Source organism: Parasteatoda tepidariorum, chromosome X1 (genome assembly GCF_043381705.1).
Source record: "Parasteatoda tepidariorum isolate YZ-2023 chromosome X1, CAS_Ptep_4.0, whole genome shotgun sequence".
In the NCBI taxonomy this organism is placed as follows: Eukaryota; Metazoa; Arthropoda; class Arachnida; order Araneae; family Theridiidae; genus Parasteatoda; species Parasteatoda tepidariorum.
This window is the reverse complement of record NC_092214.1, coordinates 45,318,603-45,340,771: the sequence shown is the minus strand read 5'-3', so window position 1 is coordinate 45,340,771 and position 22,169 is coordinate 45,318,603. Positions and strand designations below refer to the sequence as shown.

Genomic DNA, 22,169 nt, shown 5'->3' with positions numbered 1-22,169 from the left:
TTTTTAAGGAGAAGGGGGTTGACAATTCAAAATTGGAATTTCGGAAGACTTAAGGTGAACAGAAGAATCTTATCTAATAACTGAGAAATAGCGCAAATTATATTATTTTGAATTTGGCGGTGTAAAGTGTTAAATGGGCCATATTTTTTCAGGTACCTTATAAGTTCTTGCTCATTCAATGTTTAAAAATAAATACATAAACAAATAAAAATGATATAATCAACATGCTAGCTTTGTAGTGATGCTTAAAAAAATATAAACAATATATAAGAATTACATTCATCTGAATGCCTTAAGAATTATTTTTAACAAAAAATATAAACCTGATAAGGATAAGAAATATTCAAGTATGAAAAGTATAATTTTTCTACTAATGTTAATTGCATACATTATCAGTTCACAACATAATGCGTCCAACAACTTTTATTATTATGACACATAAAAGTTGTCTTGTGAATAAACACATAATACATTTTATTGCTCAACTTAAAATACCACTTATGCAGGCACAGAACGACATACATTACAATCAGTAAATAGATTACTGTTTTTCTAAACCATAAAAATCCAGAATCCTACGTAGATCTTTAAGCCTTTTTCAGCCTACAGTATACTCTATTATCCGTATGATGATTATCCAGTTTTCAGATTTTTTTTTTAAAGTTTAAATAAAAATCAAGAAAAAAAATTTTTTTGAGTATTTTTGTATATACAATATACAAAAACAGATATATTTTCAGATAGAAATAATTTCAAGAAAATAGATATATTCTTAAAGCAGATACATTTTCAAAATACCAGCTTTGCTTTGTTGCTAGACCTAAGCGGGTTCGTGAAGTTGTCCCCTTGCGGAATATAGCGCACTCAAACTTGCTTAACATTGCGGTTCAAGGGATAACAGAACAAAGTGGTTTGGAAAAAAGATTTTTGTGGAATAATAGAATGAGATGATTCACTTAGTACGCATGATAAACTAACTGTACGACTCAGTTCGCACTATTACGAAACGTACGATATCGTACAAAATCATACGCATGATAACCGAACAAAATAATAGTTATAATTTCTAAATATGTGTCATTAATTCTTTTCATAATCTTTTCTATATACAACTATGCCATTTTAAAATAAACGTTTTTAGTTATCTGTGTTCTAATTTTCTGTGTTGTTCTTCCCAATCATTAGCTCGGATAATAGGAAGTATACTGTATTTGAATTATAAGCCACTTAATTTAAATATATCAACACTTTCAATTTGTAAAATCTATTATTTCGTAAAAATCTAATCTATACAAGGATGTTAAGAAAATGAGAATCGCAGAATTCAATTTTTATACAATTATACACCCCCAGGAAAAGTATTGAGTTGAAATCACCATACAATGTAAGAAAAACGCATCTCGACCTAGAATAATTACGAAATTTCAAAAAAATCAAACAGGGCAGTATGCTATTTATTATTTATTTACTAATTCTACAAACTCATACTAATACCCAAAAGCAGGGAGATAGAGCATATACAGCATTTTTTTTCTAGACCCAGATGGAAAAAAAAAATGCAATTGAAAACGAGTTGGGCCAATTTTTTGCAGATACTGACTGTTATTGAAGCAAAATCATGGGCGATAATGTTGCTCCAAGAGCTTTTGATCACAAAAACTATAACCTTATTTTTTCTGCTAAACTTGAGACATTTTTTAATTTTTTAATGTAATGCAATTGAAGATTCTTTAAGAGTGCTTAAGTTAGTTTTTCTTCCACCCAGATCAATAATTTTACTATTTTCGATTCAAACAATCGTTTTGAAGAACACGAAATGCGGATCAATGCGTTGAACGAAAAATAAAACTTGCTTTTGATGTTGTAAGCGAAACTACAGACAGTAACTTCATCAAAATTACATTTTGGAACTTCCTGAGTTCTTTTAATTTTATTAGAGCCGCAAGTGGATTTGATTTTATGCTGATGAACCATTCTTTTACAGAACTAACTACAAAATACCACTTATAAAACATGGTATTTTATGGCACATATAATTCCCATTAGATTGTCTTCTAAAATTAGATTTTTTTCAGTTTGTAAAAAAAGCGCCGTTTGATTTTAAATTCATGGTCGATATATATGGACATTCTGCATGCTAAACCAATATTTCATTGATTTGTTAATGTAAAAATTTATTTCAGAGTACTGTGAACTCATAATTTTAAATTGATAAAGTCTAACAGCTATGTTAACATGCGAAAAACAGCAAATTTGAGAAAATGACACCTTTATTCGACAAGTACTATTTATGGACAATTTTTTTTTCGTAAAAAAATATCTTCATGCAAAATTAGTAAAAAATTAGCTTAAAATCTGGAATTACCCATTCCAGTTTTAAGGAATTAAAAAAATTAATCTTTTAGTAACAGTAAAATAGTCGATTTTGTTTCGGATTTAAGAGCAATTTAGTTTAAACGCGCAGAAAAACCAAGTTGTACATTTTTATTGGGCGACATGTTATGAATTTTTTTAAAAATCTGGAATGAGAAAAATCAAACTCCCTAAAAGAAACTCGGCTTAATATTTTTTTCCAGCTTTCGCGCAATAAAATTTTTTAATTTTTTTTTAAATAATAAATGATTTAAAAATTTCTTAAGCTGTATGCAATTTTTTTCCTTATTTAAGTATACATAATTTATTCTAGGTCGCGATACTCTTTTCTTACATCACATGACAATGTAAACCTCGGCTCTAAAAAAATTTCCGGAGCTGTAGTTTTTAAAAGACTTTTATTATTAAAATCTAATTTTTATTAGTTTTATAATACTAATGATTTAGTTATAAAATCTATTGAAATTTAAATAATTAAATATTTAGTTATTTTTCAATGTGAGTAGAACTCTATTTATGTATTTATTGATCATCATGCAAGATAAAAAAGACTTGATTCTCTAAAACAGTCAAATAACAATCAACAATAAAAATTATGTTAAAAGTAGTTTCAAATATAAACAGCGGGAACCTTTAAAGCTTTCTCATATTAGAGAAGACCAAAGAAATTATTTAAAACTTTATTTTTCATGAAATTTTTTTATTTTTAGGTGGTTCAAGTTTCTAGAAAGAGCTGAATAAGCGTGAGCTGTACGCGACAAAAAAAAAAAAAGAAATGTACGTTTATATATTTATAGTATATATATACTGACGGAAAAAATATCCCGATATCACAAGAAGGAGTTGTGCTAGATAAACTGTATTTGGTAGGCTTGTTTTTATGGTGTCTATTCAAATTTCGCACTTGGTGCATAAATTTGGCAATATAGTAGCACCACTGTGAATATGCAAATCAGCGTTGCCTTAATTACTTGTTCTATAGCACGTAAGCGCTATTTTTCGTTACATTTTGACATAGTGAGTTGCTGTTAGTTAACAATGCCTTTAAGAAGACGAAGTAATTATCGACAGATCACTGACTTCGAACGTGATCGTGTAAGAGGGCTACTAGAAGGTGGATTTTCTTTCTGCGATATTGCAGAAAGACTGGGGCGAAATGCATCCACTGTGCATGATTGTTGGCAGCAATGGTCAAGGGAAGGTACTGCTGCAAGAAGACTGGGTTCTGGTTATGGCACCACGTGGCACTACTCAGAAGGAAGACCGGAGTGTACGGTGTATGGCTGCGTCTCACCGTACTGCTTCTGCATTAGAAATTCGAGCTGCAGTTGGCACTGCAGTGACACATCTGTCACAAATTAGCTATATCAAGTGCAGTTCCGATAGCTTTGATACCACTCACTCAGAACTACTGTCATTTACGACGGGGTGTCGAGTCAGAGCTCACTTTAGGACAGAGTGGAGATCTATTGGGTTTTCTGAAGAAAGTCGATCCTGCCTTGGTGCCAGTGATAGCCAGTGATTGGTTAGAAGGAGGCCAGGTGAGCGTCCACTACCAACCTGTCCCCGGCAAAGACACACTCGAAATACACCTAGAGTTATGGTCTGGGGAGCAATTTCTTATGACAGCAGGATCACTTTCGTCGTTAGTCCGCTTACCTTGATTGCAAATTCGTGCGTCAACCAAAGATTCAACTTGTTTTAATACCGTATATGAGCAGCAGTCAAGGGGGTATTTTACAACAGGATAACATTCGCCCTCTTACTGCTGTTGTAACTCAATATGCTCTACAGAATGTCGACAAGTTGCCTTAGCCCGCAAAATCCCCAAATCTTTCACCGATCGAGTACGTATGGGACATACGGCATCTGTGTAACACAATGCATGCCCGTTTGCATGCTTGCATTCAAAACTCTGATGGTTACACAAGTTATTAATGTACCAGTATTTCACATTTGAAATGGTTTTCCTCTTACTTGCATTAACCTGTGATTTTGAAACTTTAATAAATTAAATATGTTACTCAGACAAGCGTATTGTCAAAACAAAATTTCATTACTATACAAAAAAATTTTCTTCGTGTTGGGATTTTTTTTTCCATCAATATATATATATATATATATATACTTATANTATATATATAACCTTCCTTTTTGATAATTATTCATCCATATCCTATTAAAAATAGATTTGTATACCCAAGTGCTAGCAATTTTTAGAAGTAATTATCATAATAAGTTTTTCTCCTAATAATGTAAGAAATCTTGTGACTTATGTCAAGGGAGCCAATTGGAACAAAATGTTTCCTTCTTTAACATATGGCAAGGAGATAATAGAGAAAACTAGCAAAGCTTTTTCCATATATAGAGAATAGAGCATGTATGCTTCTGCATAAATTTCCAGATTCGCAACTGTATTTTGAGACTAATAAAAATAATTAAGAGTCTTCACTGCCTGATTTCTGTGCGCCATAATACTCGACGATGTACTTCATGTTTAGTCATCAGGATTGGTTTTAATTGGGCGTGGTAAGTGTTTTACCCACGAATAAAACAGAAAATGTTTCGAAACGCCATTATTAGAGGAAACTACTGCTAGCATAAAAGCAAGGCTGTCAAAGGAATTTATCAACTACTGAAACTGCTGAATATTTTTTCCTAGATGAATGAAACAGAATGGTATAACTTTCCCTCATGGACTCAAAACGATGGAAATGAATAAATGAACACTCTGCTAACATGCTGCACATGTCTGGAAGAGAAAAAAAAAGTGTTTTAATAGTGTTGTGTGTGACAAGTCTTTACTGAGAAAAATTATGAAATTATAAAAACCCGTTCCATAGCATATATTTTAAGAAGATTCCCGCTCTTTGTGTTTTTGTTTTTCTTCGCAGTTTAGAAAATCTATGAATATCTTTCTACAAAAGAAAAATTTATTTCGTGTGTCCCAAAGGGATTTTTTCCCCCTTTCCTTTTGATATTGTGCAAGAAGAAAGTGTGAAGTATTAAAGATTCTTAATCTACACCCTGCCTGATTCTTGTGCTACCTCAGAGTGTTAATTTGATAACAAAAGTCACTGTAACAGAGTAATAATATCTCTAAAGAAGCCTTTAAATTTTTATTCAAACCAAATTAACTTATTTCATGTCCCAAAATAATTCAATATTTTATTAAATCTCAGTAAATGTTTGATAATTAATTTAAGAAAATACAATGGGGTTTTTTAAAACTGTGTTTTACTAATAATTAGTTCCCACTTTTCTTTAAATAGAATTTCACTATATTTTGTTCTCTTAAATGGAACATAATAATTTAACATATAAACAACAATAGCTCGGTATATATTAGTTACAACTATTTAAACAAGCTTTAACATTGACTGCAACCATCACCAATTTAAATTGGTAGGATTTACTCATCACATTCTTGAATAATCATTTTTTCATCTTTCTCAACATTAAATTAACACGGTTAAATTCATTCATAAAAATACTTTCACCAACCGTCCAATATCAAGAGATTCTATAATAACATCACATTGCTTATATCAACATTAACTGAGACTAAACATAACGAAAAATTAAAATACAATTTAAAGAGCCTTCTTAGCATAGTTGTGTAAAGAAATATAAAGATAATATTCCAGTTTGTATGAACGAAAAAAGCTTGATCAGAGCTCTTTATAAGTGGAGAATAAAGCATGTAGTTACATACATCAAATTGATGTAGTAAATACATAGTCTCATCAAACTGTGTTCCACTTTATGATGCAAATAGTGAACAAATAGTTGAGCGTTTGGAATTTTTAATGCTTTGTTTTTTCTTTTCTAATCTCGCTCCAAGATCTGAAATAGATCGTACTAACGGTAAGTGAAACCGTTGGACATTTGATAATAATTTAAAACTAGCATCTAGTCACTTTTGATCGTCTTTAAAAGTGACAGTTGGAGTACCAGCATTATTGTGCGACTCATCAAGTTGGCGAATCGAAGCATTGTCCGTAGTACCATCAGCACTGGCTACAGATTCCTCCGGAGTTTTAGAAATTTCTGTTACTTCTTGGTCATGTTGGCTTTGCTTATGTCGATGGTGAAATGTTTGCAAGGAAAACTTGCGATGCGTGCCTTTCCGTCCACCTCGACGTCGGGAGATGTGAGGATTACCTTTGCGCATTGATACTTGTTTCATATTGTGTAGTTGAGTATAGAGTTTGCGGAGTTCATTCTGTAAAAAAAAAATTCGGTAAGTTAAATTAATGTAAAAGCAAACTACAGTTTTCTGAAAAAACATGTAGTCTAATGAATTATAATTGTAATTTATCTTAACGAAACGAAAACGTGCGGTATAAATAGGAATAATGTAACTTGAAGATTTGAAAAGTAATACCAAAAAAATACTAAATTACACTTTTGACAAAATATTCGCTCTTGATTAAGTATTCAACTACCATAAAAAAAATTAAAATAATAACCTGAATGATAACGATTGTTATCATTGCATGTGGATTTTACAGCAGCAAAAAGGGAGGTAAATTTTAATTAATTCTTTCTTTTTTTCATATAACTTTTCTGGTGTTCATGAGGATCGAAATATGAGCAAATTAAAAATTACAAAAAGAATAAAAAATTTGGTTAAATTTACAATTGCGTCTGGGAGCTAAATTTTCCTCCAATTCAATTATTTCTTTTCCATTACATTTAAAAAGTTAAGAAGAATTCTGTTAGACAAAATTTTGATATCATTAAAAAAAATTATTAGGTTGTTAAAAAAGTTCTGCAACATCATCCCTTGCTGAAAGATCTCTTTTATAGCAATAACGAATCAAAACCCGAAATTCAATTTCATTCAAAGTCATTTAGAGTTTATTGATGAAAGTTTAGACTAAGAACCCCAAAAAGAACAACAAAAAAGGAAAATTGATAAAAGTTGATATTTTTGCAAGTGTTACAGAACTTTTTTAATAACCAAATACAACTTAATTTCCAAAAATGCTAAAATATTTTTTTAGGTTTACACCTATTAGCCGGGACAGTTCAAAGCAATCTTTTGAAAAAAGTAAAAGAAATTGAAAAAAAAATAAAGACGATAAAATTTCAATGTCTTGAGCATTTTGTGCCCCATAAAGTGCTAAGAGCAAAAAGTTAATAGGGTATAACATTTTATTTGACTGTATTAACACTGTTAAAATGCATCGTAAAATATTAATATCAATCTATTTTCGAGAACTGAAGTTTAATAACCGTATCAACAAAACACTTTAAAAGATGCACCAATTTTTTTTAAAATTATTTTTCATAACTTTTCAAATTCGCAAATACTCGTGTTCGTTTAAACAGTTTGATTCTTCTGATCATGAGTTTAAATTTCTCATTGCGTACCATTTAATATAAAAGTTAAAGTTTCAGAATCAGACCCAATGCTTAGTGTTAAATATTTAAACTTTTCCTTCTATTATTATTATTACTATTATTATTACTAATTTGCATTCCGAGGATTTAAAATTTTTAGCACAAAAAAATAATTACTTTAGAGGAAGAAAGAAACACAATTATTGCTCTAAATGTTGTAAACTAAATTTTTTTTATCTGATACCCAGTTTGAAATCGTTAAAATTTTTTATCATATTTTCACTTGCATTGAATCACCTCGTAATCTACATAAATACTGTACTGGATTTAGTTATAAGTCCACTTGTAGAGAATTTGATACGAATTCCGCATCCGGCTTGCCCCGATTACAGTGCTGATGTAAAATATCCTCAGTGGATCGTGGGTTGGAGTCCCCTTGCCTTCAGACTAACCATGGGATGTTTTCTCGGTTTTCTTCTCCATGTAACGCAAATGTGGGTTAGTTCCATCAAAAAGTCCTCCACGAAGGCAAATTTCCCTTCATACTTGATCCAGGAATTCTATTGTCTTCTGGATTGGGCTCAAAATTAAAAAGCTACAGAGTTGATTATTAGTAGTCGTATACCCAAAACATTTTGCCGGCTGTTCAACAACGGTTGTAAAATTATGAAATAAAATGATAAGCTCTATATCGCTTTACCTCTGCATTTAAAAAGCGCATGATCATGTGGTACATGATTTATTATTGAAACGCTACTATGTGATGATGTGATGATATGATGATGTGAAAAATACTATTTTTTTGCTTGATGGAAACTGGACATAAGATTTATATTGTATAAGAACTTGTTCTGTTCCACTTTCTACAACCATTTATCAGAGCAATACTCAGATCATTTTAATTAACAACAGATTTTAACTTTTAACTTACAGAGAAAAAAATAAGCAGTGTTCAACTTCATAATTGTCGGAAGCGAAAGTTTCATGATAGTTGTTAATTGATCTGGGTAGCGTGGTAAAACATAACGTTTAATTTAATCGAACACAATGTTGGCATTTTCTCCATTAAAGATGTTTTTATAGTGAGCCTAGATTTTCATAGCAAATGCTAGATTTTTATTAATATTGTTTTAAGTACAAACAAAATTATCACAGAGTTTTGATGCTCAAAAAAATTAAAAAGAGATAACTAAAGAAATTCAGGACATGAAGAGGTAACATGAAAAGATAACCGTTGGCATTTTTAGAGATCATTTCTTCTCAAATTCTTTTAATTGTTGATTCGTGGTTAAGATCTTGGCATACGCTAAAAAATGTAATAGAGCTTTGTCTATACTCTGCTATAAAATAAGAACTGTTTCAATTGGTTATCTAAAATAAAATTGAAGTAAAAGTCCAGTTCATAACTTTCGAAATAAATTTAAATATTCTATTATTTCTATAATAAATACGCAGAAATACTATAAAACCAGAGTTAAAAATCATAATATAATGAAAGAATTAGGCAGAAGAGCATCTTTGATTACTCTCTAGCTAAAATAGTATAAATTAATAAGTCAAAATTCTACAAGAAGACAAAAGGCTATTCATCATTTTATATTTTATTTAGTTTCTAGCACTGTACAAGGTCAAATCATACTGTTCCTTTCCCTTCAGAAGTTTTAATACATATATCTTGTATTTATAATATCACTGTATCTATAATATCTATAATAAGAAGATCACTGTATTTTCATGTTGTATATAACTTTATTACTTTCTTTTATAATAAATATTTTATTTCTATTTTATACTTATTGTGGATACTATGCAAAGTTATGTTGTTTTTGTTGTTGTTTCTAATGCCACGTGCCACATTAGAAAGCCTGCTTGGTGTAACCTAGCAAGTTTAAGGCAGAGAGTGAGTTTCTTGTTTTTCAGTGGCGCCATCTATGGCCACGAATTCGTCTTCAGCCACACACATGTCACAGCCAGTTTCTAGGGCGGACCCATTCATACATCCATTCATTCATCTACGGATCGTAATTTTGACCTGAATCAGAGAACGATCAATCTCCAATCCAGTACCCCCAGAGGTATTGATTTGTTATGGGAGCATGGAGGACTTTGCGACTCGACAGATTTAACGTGCATCGATGCAAAGTTATTCAGTTTACAATCAAAGACAGAGATAAGAACACAATTTTTGACGTCATAGCATTGAGAATGATTCGAAAGGTTTTTTCTGTATACAAGGCGTTTGGGAAATTTTTAATAAAAGGTGTAAACTTGAAGAAAATTATCCTTTCTACGGCTTGCAGATTAAATAAAAATATTCATCGAATATTTTTTAAACGTTTCTTTGTATTCCTGATGTTATACATAATTAACGTTTTCGAGAACATTTGTGCTGTGACTGCGAGGGTATTTGATAATTATAAGGACGCACAGTTTTATTTCCTATAAATTCAAATCATGAACAATTTTTTATTTATTTATGTAGCACACTTTCATGCGAATTTTAAAAAAAAAAATGTGGTAAATTTTTTCAAAATTACTTTACTGAAAATTAACCTACTCGAATTTCCTCAGGATCCATATCAGCAAAATTCACTTCTGAAACATCTATCTCACCATTTGCTGTACATTGTACCCCTTCCTGTAATTTCACAGCTTCGGGTACGTCACGTACATCACCACAGGATGAAAGTTGACGTCCTGTTTGGTATTCTTCTGGGGGACGGGCGTGGTACCACAGCTAATAAGAAATAAAAATACAATTTTATTTACTACTTCATAATTTCAGAATTATATTGTAAGAGGGTTTATATAAAGCTATAGTTCTCTTGTGCTTTGTTTCTAGGAAACTAGTAGATCTACACAGACCAAATTCTTCGTATTTTTTTTTCTTCATAATTAGAATAAAGCGCTTGAATTTAAAACAAAAAATAAATAAATAACGTTGATAAGATATTTCGAAAATAATACTAATAAAAGAAATATACTATTATTATTATTACCATTACTTATTTATTTATTTAAAAAAATCCGAAAACTTTGAATGAAGTTTAAGAAAATTCTGAAACTTATTAAAATAAACCTGACTCTCTCAACATGAAAATATAAACTAAATGAACTAGGGATCCTCTATTTTATCACCTGTGTAAAAATTGACCATATTTGCAACGGATGTTTGATTATCTCGTCAGACGTTTTGAAAATCGCACACCCTTCTATGTTTTTGAAAAAGAAACTGTGAGGGAAGAGATCTTGGAGCCCTATGTTTGCCTTTTCAGGGAGGCAATTGATCTTGATTTAAATTTTAATGGACCACAACATGTAGCCACTCAGAGCATCTGAATGACGATTTTCTGGAAAGTAAAGTGAAGATAATTGTCGGATAGATTGATCAGCTAGCTCTCCAGACTTCCGCCCTATAGAGCATGTCTGGGACTCACAGTGCTCCAAAAGGAAAAAAAAAACGAATGACACACAATAACTTTTGATCTAATGATCGGATTTTCACGTACTAGGACTCGATCTTAATGGTTCAAAAGGATGACTTCAAATATGCTAATTTGTAATAGAGATATTTAGAGATAAGAAATTAGGCATTGAAACGTACTTCCTCGAATTAACGTACTTTTTTACTGGAGGATTTGGATTTCAATAAAATTTTAAGAAAGTCTGATATTTGAAATTCGATTCAAGAGCTATTAGATTGATTTCGTTCAAATTTTGTATTTTGCCACATAAAATTTCCTTCTTTAAAATGGTGTGAAAATTTGTGTACCTTACAATCCTAATTTTTTTAGGGGGGTGTCATTAAATAAAATGATAAAAAATAATTAATAATTATTAAAAATGATTATTAGTAAGGAATTATCTTTAAAAAATTTAATTATATAATTGAGGGCAAAAATTTTTCGATTCCCTTAAAAGTTCTCGATATATGGCAAAATATGCAGAAAGTAAAACTAATGTTAAAGGGTCCAATCTTTCGACAGCTCTCCTGACCAAACTATTAGGACAATATTTTAAAGATTGCTACTACCTCCTATATTTTTGAGTTACAGATTGATTAAGTTCATGTTGATTCTTCTGTCGAAAAAAAAAGAATGTTCAGAGAAATTATACTTTCGTGTCTGATTTCGAAACTTAAAATATCCTCTGCACTAATTAATTAGCATATTTGAGGTCTCCTCTTTGAATCATTAAGATTGAGTCCTAGTACGTGAAAATTTGATCATTATATCAAAGTTATTTAAGGTGATTCATTTTTATTTTTATTTATTTATTTAATTATTTTTTGCTCACTGTATATTACATACTGTGAGCATTAAAATTGCTACACCAGAAATAAGTGAATACTGCAGAATGGTATTTCTTATACAGGCAGATATTGTAGTGCAAATAATAAGTGATTAAATTTGCATGTAATTACATTATATATTCAGTGAATTCAGTGATTCGTATAGATTCTGTGAATTCAGCGATTCGTATAGATTCTGCGAACTCAGGGAAATCAAGACAATGAGTCAAGAAGATATTGCATGGCATCACATGCTCACTTTCAATCGTACAAAAGATTGCAATTCAAAAAAGATAATCCTAATAGTTTAGTCAGGAGATCAGTAATTTTAATTTCACTTTTTGCTTATTTCGCATAATCCTAAAAACTTTTAAGGGAATATGTCATGATGCGTCATTGCAGTGGCCACTATATAAAGCTTCCTAACTCTCCTAGGCCGCGGGCCTACAACTATGGTTGTTAGAGCATCCTGCTACGAATACGAAAGTCCTTGATTCGAATCCTGCCGGCAGCCAACGAACATTTCTCCTTTCATTTCACTTTTGAGACTTCGTGTTTCGCTCAAAAATGAGTATATGCTGTTTTAATTTTGAATGCATGGAAATGTCAAATTCAACCATTATTTTTTTCGAGCTACTTTGAAAAAAATTTCCTAGTAATTATTTGTCCTTTAAATTTTGGACTAAGCTTTTTTTTAACTGGTAAACTAGGTTATTTTCATTGAAATTTATACCGGCTGATTTATATGACTGATTTAAAAAATTGCAAATCAATTGCAAATTCGAATACTTTAAAGAAATGCTAAGCTTTCTGTCCTGAAATTATTGTCCCATTTCAAACTTGCTTTAAATTATCGAATTAAAAGACTGAAAAATTCAAATAAAAGATACACTCTGCTTTAAACTTGTGGTTTACCTGTGGAATGGACTTTTCTACTTCTTAATACTTGCATACTTTTTACTTCTAATAATATATATGATAAATAAATAAATAAAAAATCATTTGATTTCTATTTAAACTATTCAAGAAATAAATGTAGTTTTTAAGACACCTATCAGAAAATGTCATCATATAATCATTTGACAAATGAAGCTTTGACTGCTGAAAATATTTTATAAATAATCAAGACTTATTAGCTCAAGAAAAATTTAAATAATCGTAAAACACACTTACTTTTGGTGCAAAGATGAAAAACAAGATTATAGTGACAGTGCACTGGCAACGAAGAAAATATAAAAGGTAAATGTAATCTGGCAACAGATTGGACCACACAACATGTCTACAAAATAATAGTTTAATTTATAGATTTTTATGGCGAACGTTAATATTGAGTAAAAAAAAATGACATTTTTGTTTTGTACCTGATAGTATACATGAGCAGTGATACTAGAGCTTCAATGTAGACAGACCAACATAGCACTTCTTTTTCATGCAATACGTCTGATTTAGCATTTCGAACTTTATAAGTAAGGAACACGCCAAATACCAGAAATAAGAGTTCACCTAAATTAATATATATATATATTCTCATTAGGGAAAGTAAATTTACATTAAAAAGACGAAAAAATTAAAGAGATTTCGAAATCTGGCGATTAACTATTAAGGAATACTTGGTTAAAAATATTTTTAAGAAAACCAGTTTGATTGCCGGATTACTTTTGAAGGTATTCTAATAATCCCCTTTCTTTCTCTCCGTTCCCTATAGCAATTAAATATGCTTGGTGCTTTCAGTACTGCTTTTCTCAGCTGTGATTCGATAGATTTTGATAGAGTTTCTACTTTTCTGAGCTGTAACGCTGCTCCAAATGTGCACATTTTTTACGTTACTTTTAACCAAAATTTTAAGAATATATATTAAGGCCGTAATTATGTAACATACTAGAAATAGATAGAAAAGAGTACGAAAATGAGTCAGTCTATAATTTATGTGGGGCACATAAACCTGCAGAATAAATTGCTTAATTTCGAACGTTCTTGAGAAATACGGTGTTACAAATATTTATTTTGAATATTAATAGCGATGAATACGGAATAGTTTTTTTTTTTTGTTGCATTTTTAGGTATCTGCTCGTGTAGTTATTTTTACGAAATGAATTTCAAGCGTTTGTAACATAATTACCCCACCGGACCATATTTAATTTATATTTAATTTTGAATTTTTTTTCCCATATGTGATGTTTTTCATCATACATTCTCACCCTCTACCTCTATTGCCTTACCTATAACTCTGTTAAGCACCTTTACTTTGCTAACTTTAATTTTAATCCCTTAAGTTCATTCAGCCTGCATAGGGACCGAGGGCGAGCAGTATTGGTCCTCGCTGAACTGTTCTACCGTAAAGTGCTTGACTTCGCGCGTAGGTCGTCGGACTACCGAAACAGGGGACCCATCCCCTCTGCAGATTATCAAAATTGCGATGGCATGTCTTCGGATCATCCTCAGGGATGCTTCATAGAACATCACCAATTCACCTTATCTGTAGGCGGAGCTTATTTTTGCTTGCAGACGTAATGGTCCACATAAACTTCCGGAGCAACCGGAACTTATTTCTTTTCTAATGTTTTTACTTAGGCTGATTCAATCATGAAAAATTCATTTTTAGGAAAAATACATAAAAGTTAAATAAAGGTTGCTTGAATACATAAAAGTTAAAAAAGAAATAAATGTTCTTTGAAGTGTGTTTGTTTTTAAAGTCTCTTAATAACTCAATATAAAGCTCTATACGCAAACATTGCCTGGAATTATTACAGAATAAAGCTCTACGCTTTTTTTTTTTTTTTTTTTTTTTAACACGGGATATATTTTTTTCTACTCAGTGATGAAGTCAAGGGCCCATGTTATCCCTTTCCTGAAATTTTGAGTTTAAAAAAAGTATATAATCTCAACAAAAGGAACTTTTCTGTATATATTTGTTAAAATTTTTCCAAAAATAATTTTTTATGTAATATATACAGTATTCCTATTCTTTAAATTTCAAGATTTCATCAAGCGTAATTTAAAATAAAATTGGTACTTTCCCATAATGTAATGCAAAATTTAAGGTAATATCTAAATAGAGAAACACGACTTTTATCACTAAATAATTCAGATTCGTGTGTGCTATATTTGACATATTAAAAATAAAGTTACTTTAAACCAGAGGTGGCATTTTGTGTGGCACACAAACTCAATTTAAATTGAAAAAAAAAAATAATTTCTAAAAAGAAATTTTAAATATAAAATAATTATTTAAAATTAAAACAATACCGAAATCACATTAGTGTTTGTATCCTTGTAAGTTTTCTCCTTATTATTTGTAATTGTAAAATTGTTTCATTGAAAAAAAAAAGTAATTAAATATAATTTTCTGTTTATTATTTTCTTGCTCATTTAAATATATAAAAATGATGAGCAAAAATTGTGATTGGTTAAATGTTAGCCATTGTTTAAATTTCACTAGAAACAATTCAATTTTTCAAGATTTTAAAGATAACTTCTGTGATATTTGCTAACTTATAGCTTAATTTGATCTAGAAAAAGAAGTTACTGTACGTGTAATAATTCGACGAACAACATTAACACGGTAGTACTTATTGACTTGACATGAAATTTGTATTAATAATTGCCATGTTCAAGATTTTTTGCACTAAAAGTGGTGCACAGGATGCTTAGTGTTGACTATCCCTGCTTTGAACAATTAAACTTCCTAAAGAAAAATAAAGTAAATGCATTTTAAGAAAATTTGATGAAGTAACATATCTCTTGTTTTTTTGTTTGCGTGCGGGAATTGAAGATATTGCTTTTACTTAGGAAAGAAAAAAAATATTTGAATTATGAAATTTAATTTTTTGATGAAAATAAAATTTCTGTTGCAAATTGACGATAAAGCCACATTTTGTACTTCTTTTAATATCCTATCCAAAAGTTACAAGTTTTAAGCTGCGCATTTTTTTAGAATGCCATGAATAAGTAGTATACCTGCGAGGTAAATATATCTTAACTTAATATTTAGCTACTAGAGATCAGTGTCTTTTAAAAACTTAATTGCATCTCATATTTTAAACTTTAAAATAACTCTCCAGAAAAAGGATCAGACAACTGAATATTATTATATGATTTTTTTTTTTTTTTTTTTGCCATCATCATTCAACTTGTGATAATAGGAAAAGCTCTTTTCGATTTAATAAAAAAAAAAATTATTTCCAAGCAACAAACGTTATCAAGATAAGAGAAACGCCAACAATGTTTGGAAATCTAATGCAAAACATAATAAGAAGGCTGTAGCGATGTAGCGGAAGTTCGCACGGACCGGGTGAAGTTACTTCCGCTTTTAGATGTTTGTTTGTTTATTTAGAAAACGAGGTGAATAGCCCATTGTGCAGCCCTAGTGCTACGTGAAAAGTACCTACCCTACCTACCCTTAAGTTTATCTATCTATGTAAGCTATAAGCTAATTCTGTTATCTTAATATCTCTCGTTTTATGCTTTGAATGCTTCCAGAATGTTTGAGATGTCAAAAAACGGAAAAATCTCTTGGAAAAAAAATTTCCGGTAATTTTTTTTTTCTGAAACTTTCATTAGTTTGTCTATAAATAAAATGGTTATTTGACATTAGAGATTTTGAGTGAGATATAATTATGAAAATAGACTACAACTTGGATGTACTAGTTAACTTCCAAAATTATTGATATATGTATATATATATGTAACACAAAAATTAAATACTTTTGTATTAATAAAAGCATTAAAACTTCATTCCTTTTCATAAAATATCTTTAGTAAAGGATAAGGGTAGAAATTCTATTTTGGGATTTCAAGGCTAAAAACATGCCAATGAATAATAATTAGATTTATACTTCAAAAGAGAAGTTATTTTAAGATCTTTCACTTCCATATAAGGAAAGATTAAACGATTTGCTTTGAGTAATAAATAAATTTGATGAGGCGTAAGAATACAAAAAAGATATATGACTGAACTTTTTACTCTTTTTAATCATCCTATATAACGCAGGACCTAATGTTTTTGCGTGACTTTTGTTGTTTATCATGCTAAAATAAAATCCGTTAGCTTAGACGGGATATGTGTTCCCCCTCTCCCGCTTTGGAGAGGGGTTAAACTGCTATTTCACCATCGTAACTTAATAAAAGAAGATTATGCACAATCTGGACTCTTCAATCATGCTTCTTTCACCTAATTAACTAAAAAATATCGGTGTGGATAAACATATATAGTATATATAAATGTTTATGATGCTACTTGGTGATCCTTTTTTAAAAGGTTGAAACTCCCAGTTAAAATGATTTTCATGCTCGCGTGATAAAAAAAGAAGAAGATTGTAATGAAAAGTTATTTTGTGGTTGATATCAGCATTTTTTTTACATTCTGTGATTTCAGAATCTTTACACCATCCATATTTTGTAGTGATTTTAATTGCTCTATTTCAATTTAACTTATTGGTAAGCTATTAAAATTCTGTCTCACCGACTTCTGTAACATAATCCCACCAAAGGCCACGGCACATATCATATTTGAGACCAGTGGATGTCTGTTCATGAACTATTACACTATATCCTTCAGTCATATTATCTATTATTACGGCAGTCCAAGCAAGAAGGTACCCAATAACTACAGTAATGATTCCTAAAAGATACTTGAGCAAATCCTTGTCTCGTACACAGACTCTGTGAGCTTTTCGTGTTTGAAATTCAGCTAATATCCTAAAAATAAAACATTTAAAATATTCCTTAATATTAATTTGTAGATATGTGATTTTTATAAACAAAAAAATTAAAGCATACTTATCATGGTAGGAACAGTTAATAATCAATTCGTTTTTGCGAATAATGCGGTAAGTATTTGAAATAATCCCCTTCTCTAATGGTTATATAAGTTACCCCTTCTCTAATGGTTAATGGTTAGAGTAACGCTTGTTCAGATTGTTTTGCACAAAATCTTGCTTATATAGATGCTTAAAGAGGTTGTTTAAAGAACAATGTACAGTATTAAACAGTATTAACAGTATGGAAATCGAGTCATCTATTTTCTATCAGATCGTATATATCTAAGCAAAATAATAAATATTAATCAAAGGTTATTTTATTTTAGGATCAAATCATTGGGCGAGTATCCTGACTTGGAGCTCTCGGAGAGCTCTCCTTAATGTTCTGACCACTGCCGCTCGAAAATGGTCAAAAATGCTAAATCAGTTTTAATTTTAGGAGAAGGGGGAGGGAGGTATACTCTCCCTCCCTCTCTCTTTTTATATTAATGAAATATTTTTTGCGACATAAAATGTTTTGAAAACAAACTTTTAAATTTAATGCAAATAACTCTGTACCAGTTGTATTTTTTATTGTAACTTTTCCATCAAAATGAAAATTCATATAAAATATGCATCTAGAAATTACGAACTTGATTTCTGTATTTTCTGTTTCGTAGAGCCTTTGAAGTGAGTTTCAATCTCAAACTTTTGAAATGTATGCAATATTTTGTTATCTTTGCAATTTGATAGTTTTTCTTAAAAAAAACATTTCATTTAACACAAAGTCATTTATTTATTTAAAAATGAAAAGGTTGGAATATCTCTGCTCTTTTTCTTAAGATTTTAAGATTGAAAACGATAAAATTCTAAATTATTTTCGAGCGGCAGCATCAGCATATTTTTTAGCCCGCTTTCATAGCACCAAGTCATACAACTCGCCCATTGTTTACATTTCAAACATTGAAAAATTTAGAGCGTGCTCCAATTAGCTCCATGTCATGTAACACGCCCATTTTAATCATTAACAAGTACAGCAAAATCGTTCAAAATTCTTTTAACAACAGTTAAGGAAATTTTGAGACATTCATTTTGTATTTCGTCTATTGCCAACTTGTTATCAATTAAGAGCTTAATCTTGATTTAAATATATTTCTCCTGAACAAACTATTCATAATTTTATGATAAAAAAAATTTTTCAATTTTTTTCATTTTTAAAATCTTTGATTTTTGAAATAAATATTATTTTTTCCGAATTAATATTTAAATAATGAATCAATTGATATTTTAAACAGTTTCTTAATCTTGAACATAAATCCTGCTTTATGTTTTCCTTTGCTACATTAATAAACGATAAGCAATATTAATATTATTATTATCCCTTTAACCAATTCGAGATCGCAATGCTCGAATACGCCCTCTAGCGGAGAGTTTATTTTCAGGCTTTTATTTATTAAGTTTTCATTTAGTTGTAACAGAATTATTGGCAGAGTAGAACACCTTTTTTAGCAGCAAATAAGAAGCAAAATTTTCCTAAGGAAAAGGCTGAAGAACATGAAAAAACGACCAGAACATTGGTAAATCTTTCTGAAGAAGAACACGCCTCATTTTCTCAATAATTTTTACCTTTCTATTGTCAATAAACTTGCAACCGATAACTTCCGATTTCACGATCGCATACTGTTACAGATGTGTGTATTACGGTAAAATACATTTTTTTGTGTTAAATTTATTACAAATTAAAGTGAAGTCAACATTGTTTACTTCTTTCCAATGAATAAATGTGATTTCAGAGCGTGTAGAACTGTAATAGTTATAGAATATTCTTCTTTATAGAATAGTATAGATTTCTGTATCTATATAATTCGAGAAACAACAGTAAATAGTCATCCGAATTACTTGAAATAGTTTAATTTGTGTTGATTATTAATAAATTTTTATCGCTTTCTTGGTAAGTATTTTTTAATTTTGAATGAATAATTTCAACTAGAATTCAGCTATTCTATTTTTAAGCTACATAATGAAATTCATATCGAGATCTTACAATTATAAAATTTTGTTGTGTGGTATGTCATCTAAAAGTAATTTAGGGATAATCTATGTATATGTTACCGTTAAAGTATATAATGCAGTTATTTCATAGAATACCTAGTTATTCCATGAAATAACTGATCGTGTCCGTTAAAGTGTGTAATATGTTATTCATTTGACACTTTAACTAGTTATTCTATGAAATAGCTAGGTATTCTATGAATTAACTAATGAGAGACAGTTAAAGTGTAAAATAAGAAATTGATCTAAAATGAAATAACTTGGTATTCTATAAATAAACTAATGATAGACAATTAAAATGAAAAAGAAGCAATTTATCTAATTTATGCAGCGTAGAAATGGTATTTATGGAAACGTACCAGAAAATCATTTGTTACAACAAGGATTACTAAAATGACACTTGGAATTGCAAAGAACATTATTTCTAAAACAAAAACATTTTTTGTTGGGAACTCCTGGACTTAGTGTTGGGAGAAATTTGCCTTCGTGGAGAACTTTTTTTGATCGAACACTATTCACCTCATTGAAAGGCGAATGCTTGATCCCCTCAGCCACCACCGCTCCAACGGGTGACATCATCGGTAGCCTAGCTCCACATGGGTGACTCGCGGACGTGACCTGAACATGCCTGCCTCGGACAACACGCCTACCTCAACCAAAACTCCTACTTCGATTTAAACACGCGCAGTTCAATAAATGGTTCACAGTTAACAGTTTACTTGCTATTTGTGACTACGGCATTGTCCTCCTCGCGGTGTTGCTACTGAATTTGAATCACACACAGCGGGGACCTGTACACACTCGACTACTAATTGCAACGCAGGAGTACCATGCCCACAACCATGCTCCTAACACAGCTCTCATGACCGACACTCAAAGTCTGAGGATCTGAATACAGCTCTCCCGGCCTCGTTCAAAACAGTAATGAATCAACTAATGGTATCCATTCATCGAATTCTATCACAGATAAAATTCTGGTGGGAGAGTAATGTATCATAGCTACCACTACAGCTATTAAACCTTTCGCTAGATGATAGTTGACATTGTTGATAGCCTAGCCCCACAACATGTTTCCTAAATATTAAGAAATGTTTTTGAAAGTTATATGCACCGTTGCTTGACCACGTGGATTGCTTTTTGAAAATTACATGCATCAAAACGTTTCGGGATATATTTTTTTTTACTATGTAGCTAAAACTAAATTCTCTTAGTAAAACAGAAATATCAATGATATTTCTTCCAGGACTTTTGCATTGGTTATTGTTTTTTTTTAAAAAGCAGCAATTTTAATGAATATTTGTCTAAAGCTAATTTAATAATTTGTTAAAAACATTCAATTTTTATATAAAAAAGTCTAGTTCAACAATCTTTATAGTTTAAAGCTTTATTTTTTCCTTGCTCAAGTTTATTCGTTAGAACAAAAAAGTTTTTTCCTGTCACTTTTGAGTTAAATATTAAATATGACAATTTAAATTACCACAAAAGATCATTAAAAGTGTAGGTGAAAATCTGATTAACCAAGTCAAAAACTAATTAAGATATAACTTTTTAGCGCACGATGCATTCTTTATTGGGATATATTTCTTAATAAATTAAATTCTCACGCTTAAGACGCATAATATCTCAGATAATTGTATTTGTATAAGTATGCAGCTTTTTCCGCATTTAACCTAACGCAATTATTCTTTACGTTACTATTGTTTAATTTCTTATAGCCATTGGACAATTACTCTTAGTCCTCTTCTTTGATCCTAGTCTGTCTGTCCTTGAAATTGCAAAAAAAAACATTTTATAAATTTTGTGTAAAATTATTATCTTTTCACATTATACTTGAATTTAGTGAGCGCCGGGATAGCCTGATTGGTAGGACACTGGGTCCATGTCCAAGAGTTCGTGGGTTCGATCCCAGGCAGGCCGAAGACTCCGTGTGTTGTAAATGGTGACTGATGCGCGTTAAATATGTAGAGTCGCAAAGTCCTCCATGTTCCCATAGCAAATCAGTACCACTGGGGGTACTGATGCAGGAGTTTCCTTGTCTTCTGGATTGGTTCAAAATTACAAGGCTACGGAGTTGAGCAGTAAACCCAAACCCAAAATTGGGTCGTGAACCCAAAATTGGGTCGGCTGTTCAACGACGGATATAAAATATAAAATAAAATACATTTACTGACAAATATTTCATTCAATGTAATGATAAAAACAATACGCAAATTTGTTTTAAAAATACGCAATTTTTAAAACAATAAGCAAATAATATATTCTAGAAAATGATTTTCCATTACCAAATTAGTATTTGCTAAAATTGTAAAATATTTAATACAAGACTTAATTTTTATAAGAAAGTTATAACTTCATAAATTGTTTTC

At 30.5% G+C, this 22,169-nt stretch overlaps 1 protein-coding gene across 1 annotated transcript in view; it reads right to left on the bottom strand.

The window, feature by feature from the left end:
- Window positions 1-5,345: 5,345 nt before the first annotated feature.
- LOC107448557 (metabotropic glycine receptor) overlaps window positions 5,346-22,169 on the bottom strand; it is an 80,425-nt gene continuing 63,601 nt past the window's right edge. Inside the window, exons 8-12 of the mRNA XM_016063804.3 lie at window positions 17,475-17,710; window positions 13,375-13,516; window positions 13,187-13,292; window positions 10,280-10,459; window positions 5,346-6,598 (exon numbers count right to left, since the gene is read on the bottom strand). Of these exons, the coding sequence (XP_015919290.1) occupies window positions 6,290-6,598; window positions 10,280-10,459; window positions 13,187-13,292; window positions 13,375-13,516; window positions 17,475-17,710 (973 nt within the window). The 3' untranslated portion in view covers window positions 5,346-6,289. The remainder of the gene's footprint in view (window positions 6,599-10,279; window positions 10,460-13,186; window positions 13,293-13,374; window positions 13,517-17,474; window positions 17,711-22,169) is intronic.